A 14,645-nucleotide genomic window follows, 5' to 3' on the forward strand; every position below is an offset into this window, starting at 1 on the left:
CACTTCTTGACATATGGAGGGAGAGCCTGAGACCTAAAGCCTTGAAAGTGGTATGTTGGGTAACTGTAGTGCGATGTCACTGACTTTGTCCTTGGATGCCACTTGGAATCAGCCAGATTCACGTGCACCGTGTAATGTGATCACAGGATTTGTAAAACTTCTACCACAGGACGGACAGACAATCCCAGTACTACAGAGAAGGCCCCTTTGTAGCCACACTTAGCCCTCTTCCCCATGCCCATGCTGACCCCAGCACTGCTATGTCGTTCTCCATTCTGTGGTGGGAACATAGAGTGTGGGCATGTCCACCTGGTGCGACATCCCTCATGAGCTCTCCAAATCCTACACATCCCTGCTTTTGTGTGGAGATTCTCGCTATGTGACCCAGGCTGTGCTCAAACTTAACAATCCTCCTGCCTCAACCTCCCTAGTGCTGGGGTTGCACAGTTGTCCCTTGGCTCCTGTGTATTCTCCTGGAGCAGGGAAGGATGTAAATAGCTGTGACAGCCAGGCTCCAGCACACCCAGCTCTGTTGCTTGGTTACAATGTTTGGCTTGACATTGCCATCCCTTTCTGGTCTGGAGTGAGGTATGGCATGCTGGGGTACTAGTGCTATATTCACCAGAGCCCTCGGAGCCAAAGGGGAGGCGGGACGCAGGAGGAGTCGGACGGAATGCTGGCCGTGGACCAACCTGCTCCATGGAGGTAGGTCAGGTCTCCAAGAAGCAGCCAGAGCCTAGCCACCAGAGCTCTCAGCCCACTGGGCAGCAGAAGCCTGCCATTCTGTTCTCACACGCTGAACAACATTTTTCTTCACGCTGAGTCCACAGGCCTGGGTTGGTTAAGAATCTCAACCTCATGACAGAATCAGCATCAGAGAAGTTTTATTTTATTTTGAAAAATAAGCCAGGGGAGTCCCAGCCAGGGCAGAGAGAGGGGGAGGTCACGATGTTTCCACAGGACGAGAACTGCGAAATGCATGTGGAGTCCTCTATGGAATTGTTGCCATGTGAATTTAGACTTCACAGTCCAGCCCAGAGTCATAGTTTGTGTAACAGCGGAACTCATTGGCCAAGTTTCGGGAATGTTCTGGAATAAACTTGCACATCTTCACACCCAGGAGCTGAGCTGCCTGCTCTTCCATGATGGCTCCTAAAGAACAGACCAAGTGAGCTAGGAATCAGAAGGGACCCTAAGCACGGCTGATCTGAGCTGTGAGTGGGCGGGCCCTAGATGAAACCTCTGGAGTAACTGGGGTACAGTCTTTATATTCCTCTTTATTTCCTCTAACATGTTTGCAAAGTGTGAACTTTCCCCGCTTCTTTCCATGGTGGGTATGCGTGTGTTGTGGGGTGCACAGATGTTCCATGTGCATGTATGTGTCCATAACGGTGATGGCTAGACAAAAGGAATATCTAACATGTATCCACATGTGCACAGGTCAGACCATGTTAAACACTTCATGTCGCTACATCACTCAATTCACAATGGCCCTCTGGGGCATAGAGAGGTCATATAACTTGGTTAAGGTCATGTAGTAAATGGCAGAATTAGGATCCAGTTCCAAGATCTCTGGGAACTTGTAAACCCAGCACCTGACAGGATGTGAAGGTGGCACCTACCTGTGCACAACAGAATCTTGCCCCGAGTCAGGAACTGGATCGTTTCGGATGTCTTCCTGAGACATTCCTCTGACAGGTAAGGAGGGTCTGCAACCACAAGGTCAAAGCTACGTGCAGCGATCCCCTCAGGCAACTCCAGTGGATGATTGTAGTCATAGAAGATAAATTCATCCCCATATATGGCGAATCTTCTGTCGTATTCAAAGATGTATACAGAGATGTCCTCCCTACAGAGCTCCCGGAGCTTCTGGTACACACTGGGCGCGCTCACACACGCGATTCTGAAGCAAGTGGATAACATAAGTTCAGGAATGGTGTAAATAAAAACTTCCAAAAAGTTTGGGCTCAGGAATGGATTGTTTGTATTTTCTAATTCTAGAAAAAAGCTATTTTAATTCGGTTCCCCTTAAAACTTAAGATTCTGTACCCCATGTCAACCATATCTTCACATACAAGAAATTTACATACACTCTGCTGTAGACGAGCTGTACCACCATATAATATACCTGCATCCATGCAACTTCTGTGACATATTTTCCTGTATGTAGTTGTGACTTTTGCATCTGAACCTTTTCTAAAACAGCTAACATGTAATATGCTTATTCCCTAAAAGGCAGACGCCATGATGGCTTAAGGTTGGTCTCTTTTGAAGACACTATACATAAGGACCCAGTACCTCCCCTGAAGGCTCGCCACCCTAAGCTGCAGGGTTTCCAGTGTATGAGGTTTTGGGAAGGCTGCCCTGTTCACTTTGCAGGCCATTTCTGTCCGTTCACATGATTACTAGGGAATCAAGTAATCAAGTGCCCATTTTCCATGTTAGATGAAATTACACCAAAGATCTCAAGTTCTCTTCCAAATGTCAGTGTTTGTAAACAGCATTTATTACAGATGCTCAAACTTCAAGTTTTCTTGGTGAGATCAACAAATACACTGGACATAAGAATGGAAACACTAGAAATCCAGGCTATATGTAAAAAACCACTAGTAACAGAATTCAGTTTAACACTGACAGCTGACATTTCTGACCTTAGTTCCTTAGGTCTTAAAAAACAACAACCCATAAAACAAAAATCAAAACCACTCTGAATATTAAGTGTGGGACTTATAAATTCATCAGCTCTACCTCTTAGAGAGAAACTCTCAAGATGTCATTCCTGCTAATATAAAGACCAAAATTTCCTTGAACAAAGTAAGCTCACATTTTCTTTTCTTTTTACTTTTTTTTCTCTTTTTAGCTCACATTTTCTTAAAGGAAGTAAGCAAATGTTAGCAGTGTTTGAAGAAAAGTTTACAGGTGTCACTTCTGAGGGACCTGGTATTTAAAATGTCTAACTCCAGCCAGGCACAGTAGCACACACCTTTAATCCCAGCACTTGGAGGCAGAGGCTGGAGAACCCCAGTGAGTTTGAGGTCAGCCTGGTCTACAGAGAAGGTTCCAGGACAGCCAAGGGCTCTGTTACACAGAGAAACCCTGTCTCACAAAACCAAAACCAAACCAAACCAAGCCAAACAAGAAGCTTCCTGCAACTCACAATTTTGAGGCTAAAAGACTATACATATGTTTATGGAAAAAAATATAAAAAGTATCAAGGACACATTACACTAAAGTTAGACACGGCTAACCCTAACCCTGAATACACTGTTATTTCAGGGTGAATCCTAGCCAGTCTAAGCTGTGTGTGTTTGAGATGGGGTCTCATGGGTTCCAGGTTAGTCTCAAACTCACTACTTGGCAGTGGCGACACTGAGCTTCTGGTTCCCTGCCTGCTCCTCCCCTGCTTTCTTGGGTGTAGAGCTGTAGGTGACGTCTAGAAGTCCTGGAGACTACAAGGAAGACAGTCTAGACTTTCTAGCCTCTTCTCTCTGACCCTTTTGTAACTTCTAGATTTGTGTTATATGCATTTATTACCAATTTATAAAGACTTAAGGGCCAGAGACATGGCTCCACAGGTAAAGCTTTGCAGGGAAAGCCCGATGACCTCATTTTGCACGCCTGGAACCCATGTAAAGTAGAAGATGAGATGGACACAAAAGGCTGTCCCCTGGCCTCCTCCTGTGTGCTGTGGTATGCTTGTACCCTCACACAAAAAGAAGTATACACACATCACATATAAACAGTNNAGACAGANACAAGTATACACACATCATATATAAACAGTGTAGACAGAAACAAGTATACACACATCATATATAAACAGTACAGACAGAAACAAGTATATATACATCATAAACAGTATAGACAGAAACAAGTATGTCTTGAAAAGGAGTTAATTTTAAACTTAAGCTTCTAAAATGAGATGTGTCTCTTGCTCCTTTTTAAGGATGTGCAATATTTTTACTGTGAGTGTTTTCTGTGTACCACATGCACACCAGGTGCCCACGGAGGCCAGAGAAGGCATTGGCTCCTCTCCAACTGGAGTTATAGATGGTTGTGAGCTACCATGTCAGTGCCTACAACCATGCAGGGTCTCTGCCAAGTGCAGCTAACACTCTTAACTCCTACCTGTCTCTCCAACCTGACATGCGGCAGACAGTGAACCCTCCTGTGCCTGGGGAGGACACGAGCCCCCTTGTACAATGCCTTTGCACTGGGCAAAAAGGCGGAAGGAGCCTTGAGGCAGGAGAGACTGCTGCTCCTCATGAAAATGAGTGGAGGTTTGCAGGCCATAGAACTCTCCTGCGTGCAAACACTTCCTTGGCCAGGGTGACTACCCAGGTGCCTGGCGCCTCTCTGCCCCAGTAGCAACTTTACTATGCAGAGAATAAGCCCTAACTGAGAGATCTGTACCATCCTCTCTCCTCCCAGTGCTCAGGGAGGCTGGAAGACGGTAAGAGCTGTGGGTGGTGTACGACTACAAGCAGTGTCTTACACAGGGCAGTTAGACGAAAATTCACAGTACTGGAGACAGCATGCTCAAAACCTGTGCAGGGCAGACCAGACTGGCTTTGAACTCACAGAGGTATGACCACAGCAAGGAGGCTGAGGTGTGACCACAGCAGTGGTGCTGAGGTGTGACCACGGCAGGGGTGCTGAGGTGTGACCACAGCAGGGGTGCTGGGAGGCACACAGGAGCAGTCCACCACACGCTGCCTTTGCAGTACCATGGCTCCTACAAACACTCACCTTTCAGGAAAAAAAGGTGTCAGGTTTGGTAATACACACCTAAAATCCAAGCACTTAGGGTATGGAGGAAAGAAGATGAAACTCTCTTTAAAAAAGAAAAAAGTTGCATCCAATTAATATGTGATGGTAAAGCTAATAATTAATGGGAAGATCCAATGTATCTAAGGAAATATTGTTCCCAGTGTTCTCACTTTAACCTTAAATGTCTTATAGATATAAGCCCTTGGTCTCTGGCCATTAGAAGGAGCTGTGAGAGGAAGCTGGGTCAGCATGTGGTCAGCACCTCTGCCATAGGTGCTGTTTCCCAAGGCCAACTCCCCATGACCAAACCTCCCGACTGAGCCAATATCTCAAGTACTTATCAGCAGCTGAAAGCCAAGAAGCTAAGAAAAAACAAACTGCAGCAACAGAAAAATCAAAAGACAGAAAATCAAGACTTGCTAAGGAGATGCAGGGAACACACTCATTTGGATGTATTCCCTCATCCAAGTCTGTTTTGCAAACAAGTAAAATTTCATTGTGTTTTGTTGTTTGGGCACACATTTCTGAGCGCAAAGGGAACAGACGAGGGGGTGAAGAGCTGAGAGCAGACAGGAGCTAAGCACTGTACTCAGGAAGCTAAAGAACAGACAGTTGACTCAGTTGGCCTGGCATTGGCAGCCAGGGGAGCTGGGCAGTCCCTGGCTTACATCGAAGCATCCCCAAGGGGCTCAGGGTAATACAGACTCAGGAAACTCAAGACCTGGGAGTGAAGGTGGGGCTAAAAACAGAAGTTGTTGAAAGACCTATTTAAGAAACAGGATTCTCTTTCATATCCCCATGTCCTGAAGTAACTGGAGAGACCTGGAGGCATGCTCTGCAGCATGGTGGATGCTGGGAGGGAAGTGCCCAGCACAAGACGATAGAGGATAGAGTAGTATCCTATGGGGATTAGGAGAGGGCTAGATGTAGCTGGTGGAAGAGCATGCAGCTAAGCAAGGCTCTGGGCTCCGATCCCAGCTCCACAGCAGGGAGAAGTTAGAAGGGTCCAGAACACCAGCACCAGATGTGTGTAACCTCAGGCAGGAATTAGGGGAATCCTGCCTGGACCTCCAGCGAGCACACTGGACAGACTCGGAAGCTTTCTGGGAAATAGCTCATCCCAATCCCCTCACTACGGAAGCCACAGCAGAAAGAGGGACTGCGACGGCAACTCACTGGTACATCCTGAAATTATTCCCCAGGCCAAACAGAATGAACAGATGAGGTTCACCCTTAGGCATACCAAGGGTCCCACCCACCCTTAGGTATGAAGGAAGAGGCAGGGCTCAGCAAACGTGCCAGGAGAACATCTAATATCCAATAGATATCCAATATCAAATAATCGGGAAAAATCACTCGAGCGTCAACTGAGAAGGTGCGTGGGAGGGAGGCCCTGCTCAGGAGCTAAGAGTTAGTATCCAGTTAGGGTGGTATTCAGAGGGAAAAGTGGGTACTTTAGTAGAGGGGTATAGCTGGAGGAAGCAGGTTCCTGAGGACAGTGGGGAGGACGACAGGATCATGTCCCATCCTCAAGCAACAGAAGTTCCAGGATGAGGAATAGAAAGCAAACAGATGCGCACGCGTGGACATACACACACACACACACAGCAGTGATGGGAGAAATCAGAGAAATAATTTAAGATATCCTCAAATAAAACAAGAATGAAAGAACTACTTTGGGGGTCCTCAGGGTCAGTGCTATAGAGGAAAGTTGACATCAAGACCTGGAGAACCAGGAATCAGGGAAACTTCTACACAAGCCAAGGATGGGGATGGAGGAAGCACATTGTCTACAAACACTCAAAATGATGCTGGATTTCTTCTTTTTTCTTTTTGAATGAGGAGTTTTGTTTTTGGTTGTTTGGTTTTATTGTTGTTGTTTTGAGACAGGGTTTCTCTGTATAGCTCTGAAATAGTCACTGTAGACCAGGCTGGTATTGAGATCTGCCTGCCTCCGCCTCCTCAAATGCCAGCTTGAATGATGGGTTTCTTAACAGTAACAATTTAAAAAACATTTTCAAAAGCTAGAATTAGACAGTCAGTAAAACTATTATGGTTCAGAGAAAGAGGAATCAAAAACATTTTGTGATAAGTTCACTTCTGTACACCTCTTCTGTGGAAGCCATGGGTGTGACCCACATAGATGAGGCTGTAAATCAGGGACTGGAGCAGAGGAAATGTGTAACCCAGAACGTAAGTGCTGGGAAGATCCCAGCATGCTAGCCAGGAAAGTCCTCAGGAAGAGTTGAAGCAAAGTTAGAGGGTGGCCCTAGGAATATTTTTTTCCCCTTAAGAAGTTGAGGATGTAGTTTGCTCTAAAGCCTATAAAGGTAGCCTGAGCTATATGAGTCCCTGTCTCAGAGAGAAGGGTGTGTGTGTGAGTGTGTGTGTGTGTGTGTGTGTTTGGGGGGGGGGATGCTGTCAGAGAGAAGCTACATGAATATTTCCTTATACTTAGTACTGGAGCATCTGTTTTTCTGTTTTGTTTTGTTTTTTTTTTTTTTTTTGAGACAGGGTTTCTCTGTGTAGCCCTGGCTGTTTTGGAACTCGCTTTGTAGACCAGGCTGGCCTCGAACTCACACAGATCCTCTCCTTCACCACTGCCTAGCCATGGAGTAGTTCTTAGTGAGCCACGAGTGGCAAACCGCATGACATTTACATATTATACTTCAGGAAGGGCATTCAAAATAATTCATTTATATACCTGTGCCTCCTAAGTGACATGACTGTTTCCATGGGTTCCTCAAACGAGAAGAGAAAAAGAAATAAAATCTGAATCTCACCTGCCGCCTTCTCCAGCAGCATCGATCGCTTCCCGTGCAAGTCGCAAAGCAGTGTCCTGACTGTACCAGAACTGGCTCAACTGCTGTAACAGGGACAGGTGACACCATCTCAGAATTCACATACACTTCTTTCAACTCACACCTCCTAAATACCATACAGATATTTAACTTGTCATCAGTTCATGTTTCTTCTAAGTTATTTAAGATCAGTACAGTTCCACAGTACACCAACAGAATCTACACACTGAGTAGCGAGGGCTGCTGATATCATGGAGCTAAAACCAGCCAAGGATTCCCTGATGGCAGAGCATACCCAGCCTGAACCGAATTCAGCTTCTAGAGTGAACTACCACCAAATAGATCCAGGCAGGGGGCAGGGGGTGGGGAGAGGGAGGGGCAGGGGGGGAGCAGGGGTGGGGATGGGAGCAGAGCATGCTGAAGACAGCTGTGGCTGGTTGGTGGCTTCCAAGGCTTCCTCTGTCTTCACCTCCTCCATGTTTCCCAAGTTAACTGTCATTGTTCCTTAAGGTTGTGACTTGCTTTAGTTTTGCTGGGTTTACTGGTTTTGTTTTAAAGAGTTATTTATTTTTATGTATATGAGAACACTGTTGCTCTCTTCAGACATACTAGAAGAGGTTATTGGATAACATTATAGATGGTTGTGAGACACCCTGTAGTTGCTAGAGTTGAACTCAGGACCTCAGGAAGAGCCTCAGTGCTCTTAATCACTGAGCAGTCTCTCCAGCCCCTAGTTTTGATGTTTTAGTTTATCCTGACTGGTGACTTTCCTTAAAGTTTTGGAGGTCCTTATTTATGTATTTATAAGTGAAGGATGGTGAAAAAAAGCAGTTTGGTTTTCCTCTGTGGTCAGCCCATTTCTCCACCTCTTTCCCCCAGCAAGACCTAGCTGTCATGCAAACAGACTTTGATTTAAAAATCTGGCATATATATATATATATATATATATATATATATATATATATATACATACATACATACATACATAGGGACAGAGGTCAGTGTTTGCCTGGCATATATGGGACTCCAGGTCCTAGAAGATTATTTTTTTAAAGTACTGAAAATCTGTCAAGGATACAAACAAGCCAAAAGCCTACCATGTGAAGAACCAGTTACAAAGATGCAGTGTGCACCGACACAGTGGGTTGTGCTAAAGGTGCAGTATGCACCGACACAGTGGGCTGTGCTAAAGAGGCAGTGTGCACCCACACAGTAGGCTGTGATCCATTCAACAGGTGACAAAGATTCAGTGTGTACCCACAGTGTACTGTGGTCCATCCAGAAAGACCAAGGTACTGGCCTGCTACATTGCAGACAAGCCTTGGAAACACTGAGGAAAAAAGTCAGACCAAAACCCTACATGTCATGTGATTCCATTGCTGTGAGATACTCAGAAGAGGTCACAGACAAGAAGAGAAAGTCTGTTAGGTTGCCAGGCAATGGGAGGATCGTAGAATGAGGGCCCTGATAACAAAAGAGGAGAGAGGTAGGTGTCCTCCTGAGGTGATGAAGTGCACTGATGGGCTAGAGAGGACTCGAGTTCAGACCACTTGTTGCCCTTGCAGATACCCGGGTTCCTTTCCAGCATCCACATGGTGGGTCTCTACCATCTACAACTTCAGTTCTGGGGCATCCAACACCCTCTCCTGACCTTCTTGGGCACCAAGCATGCACATGGCACATATATACACATACATACTACATACATGCAGGAAAATTCTCATACACAGAAAATAAAACGAATGGTTTTGGCTGGTGAGTACATGTGGAAGCTAATCCGGTCTCACATTCACACACTCCTCGTCTCCTAACTTTATAAGCTAATTTTCTGTCATCAATTTTACCCATCATTTGTCTCCTTACCCTAGATCATAACCACTGTGTCTTCTTAATATTTACTATAATTGTTATGTTTAATGTTTTAATCCCTGTAGACTTTAGTTCTGTGTGCAGGCAGTGAGGACTGAAATTTGTTAAGGGCAGTGCAGGACCCAATACCGGCTGTCACTCGGAATGGTTTTTTTTCCTGGTAAGTATCTTTATGCTCTGGGCTGTCTCCTGGGCCTCGACCCCAGCATCTGCACCGACGTCCTTGCATCCTGTCATCACAGAGTCACAGCAGCCAGCACTCCTACCTTAGAATACTCACCTTTGTTTACTATTGCCCTATCCTTGGTTGTTATGTGCTTATACTCTTTTTGGAGTTTTATTTTTGTGTGTGTGTGTGTGTGTGTGTGTGTGTGTGTGTGTGCGCGCGCACGCTCTTGGAGGCCAGAAGGACACAGAATTCTTTAAATCAGCAACATTTTCTGACTAAGAGAACCAGGATGCTTATGTGTTTCCCATTTGGTTTGCATAGCCTTGGCTGATTATTTTCCTGTAAAGACGAGCTTCACAATGTTTCCAAAGGCAGAGCGTGCATATGCACTTCCACAAATGCATGAATTCATGTCTGTATCTACATGGATTTGCCATGGACAGCCGGGGGAATGCGCCTGGGCAGGGGACATTATGGGGCCTGACCCCACCGCATCACAGAGGCAGAGGGCGGCCAAGTCACAAGAGCTGCCTGCAGGGAGGCTGCAAAAGACCCTTCCTCGACCCGTACTATCAGTGGCCCATGGTCTGGTTTTCCATGACATTCCAGAAGAATATCATTTTCTTTTCTTTTTTCTTTCTCTCCTTCCCCTACTCAAGAACATTTGATCCTTTTAATCCTCCTCCAAAGTGGCAAACCAAAGCCCTATTTCTGTACTAAAGGCACACAGCTTTATAAGCAAAGCACCTCTCCCCTCAAACTACTAGATTTACAATGAAAATTAACCCTCTTACCCCATATCTCCTTGCTTTGGGCCTCATTCCTCAGAAAATATCATCTTCAATTCTTGGTTTCTTTCACCCTTTTGCCCCACAGCTCTATCGATATGCTTAGGATCAGTCTCTAATCGATCTGTTCCTATAGCATGCACTTTGCTCTCTCACACAATCCTCTCCCTTCATCTGCTGAGGTAGTTGGAGTCCACATTTTGGATAACTGGAACCAGCAGTGTTGAGCCACATAATATACTAAGAGTATGTTTTTTTTTTTCCAGTGTGATTTTACTGGTTTTTCCTAGTTAATATACATACACGATTGCCCCCTCCCTCCCACCCTGTCTTTATTACAGTCAGTCTTACATATCCCACACTCGCTTTGTGTGGCTTGAAACTTCTGGTTCTCCTGCTCCCCCCCCCCCCGCACACACACACACTGGGATCACAGGTGTGAGCCATCAGGCCCCTCTTGTACAGTACTAAGGATGAGTCTGGCTTCAAGGATGCTAAGCAAGAACTCCACCAATGAGCTTCGAGCTGGGAGTGCAGTCCTTTGTCCTGACCGTCAGTCTTAGCCCTCTATGGACCTTTGAATAGAACTCTCTTCCTGCGGAGTCCTCCATCATTCTACCTCACTCCCTGGAGTGCTCTCTCTCCTCGAGATACTGGGACCTCTGCTGTGCAGGTTTCAGAAGGCCCCTCCCTGGGACTTGGTGTCACAGTTGTTTGGGGACCGTCTCCTGCTCTGGGTGTCAGAAAGCCTCCTCCGTAGAGCTCACACTGACCTTCCTTGGTTCATGTCTTCCTTGCAGAGCTCAGACCCACCTTCCTTCATTTACTTGCTAGAGCTGAGCTTTCTGTTGGAAGTGCTCCAAGTCTAAAATGCATCTCTGTTCTCACACTTGACTGACACCTTAGCGGAATACAATTTTTATCAAAATATTTGCAGCAGTTTAGATTTATAATTTCTTCCTTCCTTTACCTATTTATTATCTTTTCCTTTGAGATAGAGCCCCGGCTGGCCTGGAACTCAACGCTCCACCTGCTCCAGCCTCTCCATCACAGCCTGCAATTCCAGTTTCTTTTATGGGTTGGGTGGCAGTGATGTGACTGGCCTCAGAATTGCTGTGCTGCTGAGGATAACCGTAAGCCCCTGACCCTTCTGCCTTCACCCTCCCGTGTGCTGGGTGACAGACATGTGCCACTGTGTCCAGCTCGAGAGTTCTAGTTTCCAACCAAGTTAGTGAGAGGGGGCGATGTGGCTCTGATCCACAGGTTCTAGGAAGACCTGCTCTTCCTCAGGAAGGTCTGAGGATCTTCTGTGTGTGGCCTGGGACTGTGTAACACTGCGACCTCCTTCAGTCACCTCTCGCTTTGCTATTATCTTTCTGACAAATCTCTCCCTAACCCTGAAGCTCACCAGTGGTTGGGCTGTAGGGATCCTCCTGTCTCTACCTCCCCACTGCTGGGCTCACAGGTGCACATCACTGATTCCAGCTGTTTACATGAGTGCTGAATTTGAACTCATGTCTTCGTGCCTGCATGGTAAGTACTTTACTAATAAACTCTCCTCCTGGATTTTCTTTACTACCCATATCCAGAATTTTCTTATGTTTCTGTGTGTGTATGTGCATGTGTGTGCACTGCTAGGTATGGAACATAGGAATACATGTATGGAATATGTGGTTTACCAACAAGCTATAGTCCCAATCCTTGGTTATTTTTGTTTTTGAGATGGGGGGGGGTGTCTCATGGTATAATTCAGGCCAGCCTTGCTGGGGGACAGCTCTGGCCCTTTTGACAGGGTAGTCCTTGAGAGGAGATAAGGAATCATTGCCGGGTGTGGTGGCTCATGCCTTTAATCCCAGCACTTGGGAGGCAGAGGTAGGCGGATTTTTGAGTGTGAGCCCAGCCTGGTCTACAGAGTGAGTTCCAGGATAGCCAGGGCTACACAGAGAAACCCTGTCTCATAAAAGAAAGAAAGGAAGGAAGGAAGGAAGGAAGGAAGGAAGGCAGGCAGGCAGGTATCGTCTAGGGAAGGATAAGTCAGGCCTGTGGAATCCTGCAGCTCTGACTGACTAGCAATCAGTTTGCTTTTTTATACAGGTTCTGCAGGACTAAGACAGACTAATGATTATCCAAATAGTACAAATTATATCATTTGTCTCTGGACATGTGTTTCATTTTTCATTACATGTCCAGGTTTACAAGTTCAGTCACAATTAGAAAACACAAAAACAACAGATTTTATTTTTATTATTAGCCCTCTAACTCCAATTCAAAGACTTTAAAGAATGTTTTTGTCAAAGCACACACATTTATTGTATGACAGCCTGCTTTCAGGCTGGCAGTATTTGCAGTTTTAAAGTGTTCCAGACAAACAGAAAATGTTTATGAACCAGTCTTTTTATGAATAGCAAACACTAACACCTAACTCCTTATACCATATTGCTTCATCACCTGCTCTATAAAGAAGGGAAAGATTATTTTAATCTATCTCATTTATGGAGTTCTATTCCTCCATGGTCATATCCTGTATAGCCAGCTATCTTTAAACTACATTTTCAGAGAGCTCTCAGCCTATTGTAAAGAGAGGCCTTGAACCTGTAACCTTTTCTCCTGGCTAGTCAGTTTGTCAATTGTCTCCATTGACCCTGCACCAATTATACTGTGTGAAATGGCTCCGGGGGTAGGGGGTGGGAGAGTTCATTTAGGGATTCCCAGCCAGTATTAGTGCTTATCCCTGCTTAACCATTCCCAGGGCATATGGAAGACTTCCAAATAGGGCCAGAGAAGCTTAAGTAAGTTTAAGACTTTTCCTAAACATTTTCACAGGAAAAGACATAAAATGAATCATAACGCAGAAAGCCCCCAAGAATGCAACACAGAGACCAAAACCAAAACTGAGAGACAGATGACGTTGATGGAAGCACTCAGCTCCCTGTGCTGGAACAGTGCGGAGCAGCAGTGCTGACCTCGAGTCTCAGCCTCCCCAGTGCTGGGACCAAAAAAAAAAAAAAAAAAAAAATCCCTCTTGGGATATTTCCTCACTTTTTATCAACAAACTAAAGCCCTCCAAATTAGATAAGTAAGTAGTGGGAATAAACTAGCTTTTGTAAATGCTTTATATATTTTCTGCAACAGCCATATATTACTTTTAGAGTCAGAAAAGAATTGCATAATTATCTAAAGATTAGGCTGAAGAAAAAGACAGACCACCTAAGGAATAATACTTCAAACACAAGCTACTTATCTGTAGATCAAGCTAAAAGGTGAAAAGCAAAGCTAAGTCAGGTGACATGGCCCACACTGTGACCCCAGAACACTTGCCGGGAGAGGCAGGAGATCAGGAGTTCAAGGCTATCCTTGAACAAAAAATTAAAAATATACAAGGAAGGAGGTCATGAGAAAGTGCTTCGGTTAGATGGAACACGTGGCGGACAGAAGAGGGATGTTTTTATGCCGTAGGTTTTTTTTTTTTTTTTAACTTATTTATTTATTTATTATATGTAAATACACTGTAGTTGTCTTCAGGCACCCCAGAAGAGGGCATCAGATCTCATTACAGATGGCTGTGAGCCACCATGTGGTTGCTGGGAATTGAACTCAGGACCTCAGGAAGAGCAGTCATTGCTCTTAACCACTGAGCCATCTCTCCAGCCCTATACCGTAGTTTTAAGTGGGGCTTACGAGTGATCAGAAAACTGTATACACTTTAAAGGACCTCAGCTGGGCCCAAATGCAAATCCTGAAACAAACAAACAAGACAAAAAGTCTCCCTCCACTTACCAAGTGACAGGGAAGGATGGGCCTGTTACCTCAGTCAGCAGACAAATGCGCGACCTTGCTACTCGGCTGATAGTTCAAAATACTTAGGTTAGGGGTTTCCTGTAATAGTTTTATTTTGTAAATTTCTACCTTATTTTAATTTGAGACAAAAAAAAAATAATTTTTATGTCCCTAAACCTATTATGTGGCTGCAGTGGGCCTGAGGCTATCAGTTGCTCCTCCCTCTGCTTCCTGGGTGATAGGATTACAGGCAAGTACCGTTGCCTGCCCCACACCTACTTTTTACATGTCTGCAAAATACAAATGTATAAAAGTAGAAATTGGTCCTGCGCCTCTCCTGCCCAGGAGGGGTGTTCGCCTGGCGGCTGTCCGCAGGCTGATCCAGCGCCCAACACCTTGCCTCCCCGACCGAGGAGGGGTGTCCGCCTGGCATCCAGCGCCTTTCCTCACCCGAGGAGGGGAGTGCGCCCG

General features: G+C 45.5%; 1 protein-coding gene across 3 annotated transcripts in view; it reads right to left on the reverse strand.

Annotated features, from left to right (window-relative positions):
• Nucleotides 1–867: 867 nt before the first annotated feature.
• Nucleotides 868–14,645, reverse strand: part of Eef1akmt1 (EEF1A lysine methyltransferase 1) — a 26,016-nt gene continuing 12,238 nt past the window's right edge. For 2 of the 3 annotated variants that reach the window (XM_029541755.1, XM_029541756.1), the window contains exons 3-5: nucleotides 7,554–7,636; nucleotides 1,623–1,903; nucleotides 878–1,152 (exon numbers count right to left, since the gene is read on the reverse strand). In XM_029541755.1, the coding sequence (XP_029397615.1) occupies nucleotides 1,016–1,152; nucleotides 1,623–1,903; nucleotides 7,554–7,636 (501 nt within the window). In that variant the 3' untranslated portion in view covers nucleotides 878–1,015. Of the gene's footprint in view, nucleotides 1,153–1,622; nucleotides 1,904–7,553; nucleotides 7,637–14,645 lie in introns of all 3 variants that reach the window. The other variant, XM_021203949.2, reaches the window with a different exon arrangement.

This window comes from Mus pahari, chromosome 8 (genome assembly GCF_900095145.1).
Source record: "Mus pahari chromosome 8, PAHARI_EIJ_v1.1, whole genome shotgun sequence".
Taxonomy (NCBI): domain Eukaryota; kingdom Metazoa; phylum Chordata; class Mammalia; order Rodentia; family Muridae; genus Mus; species Mus pahari.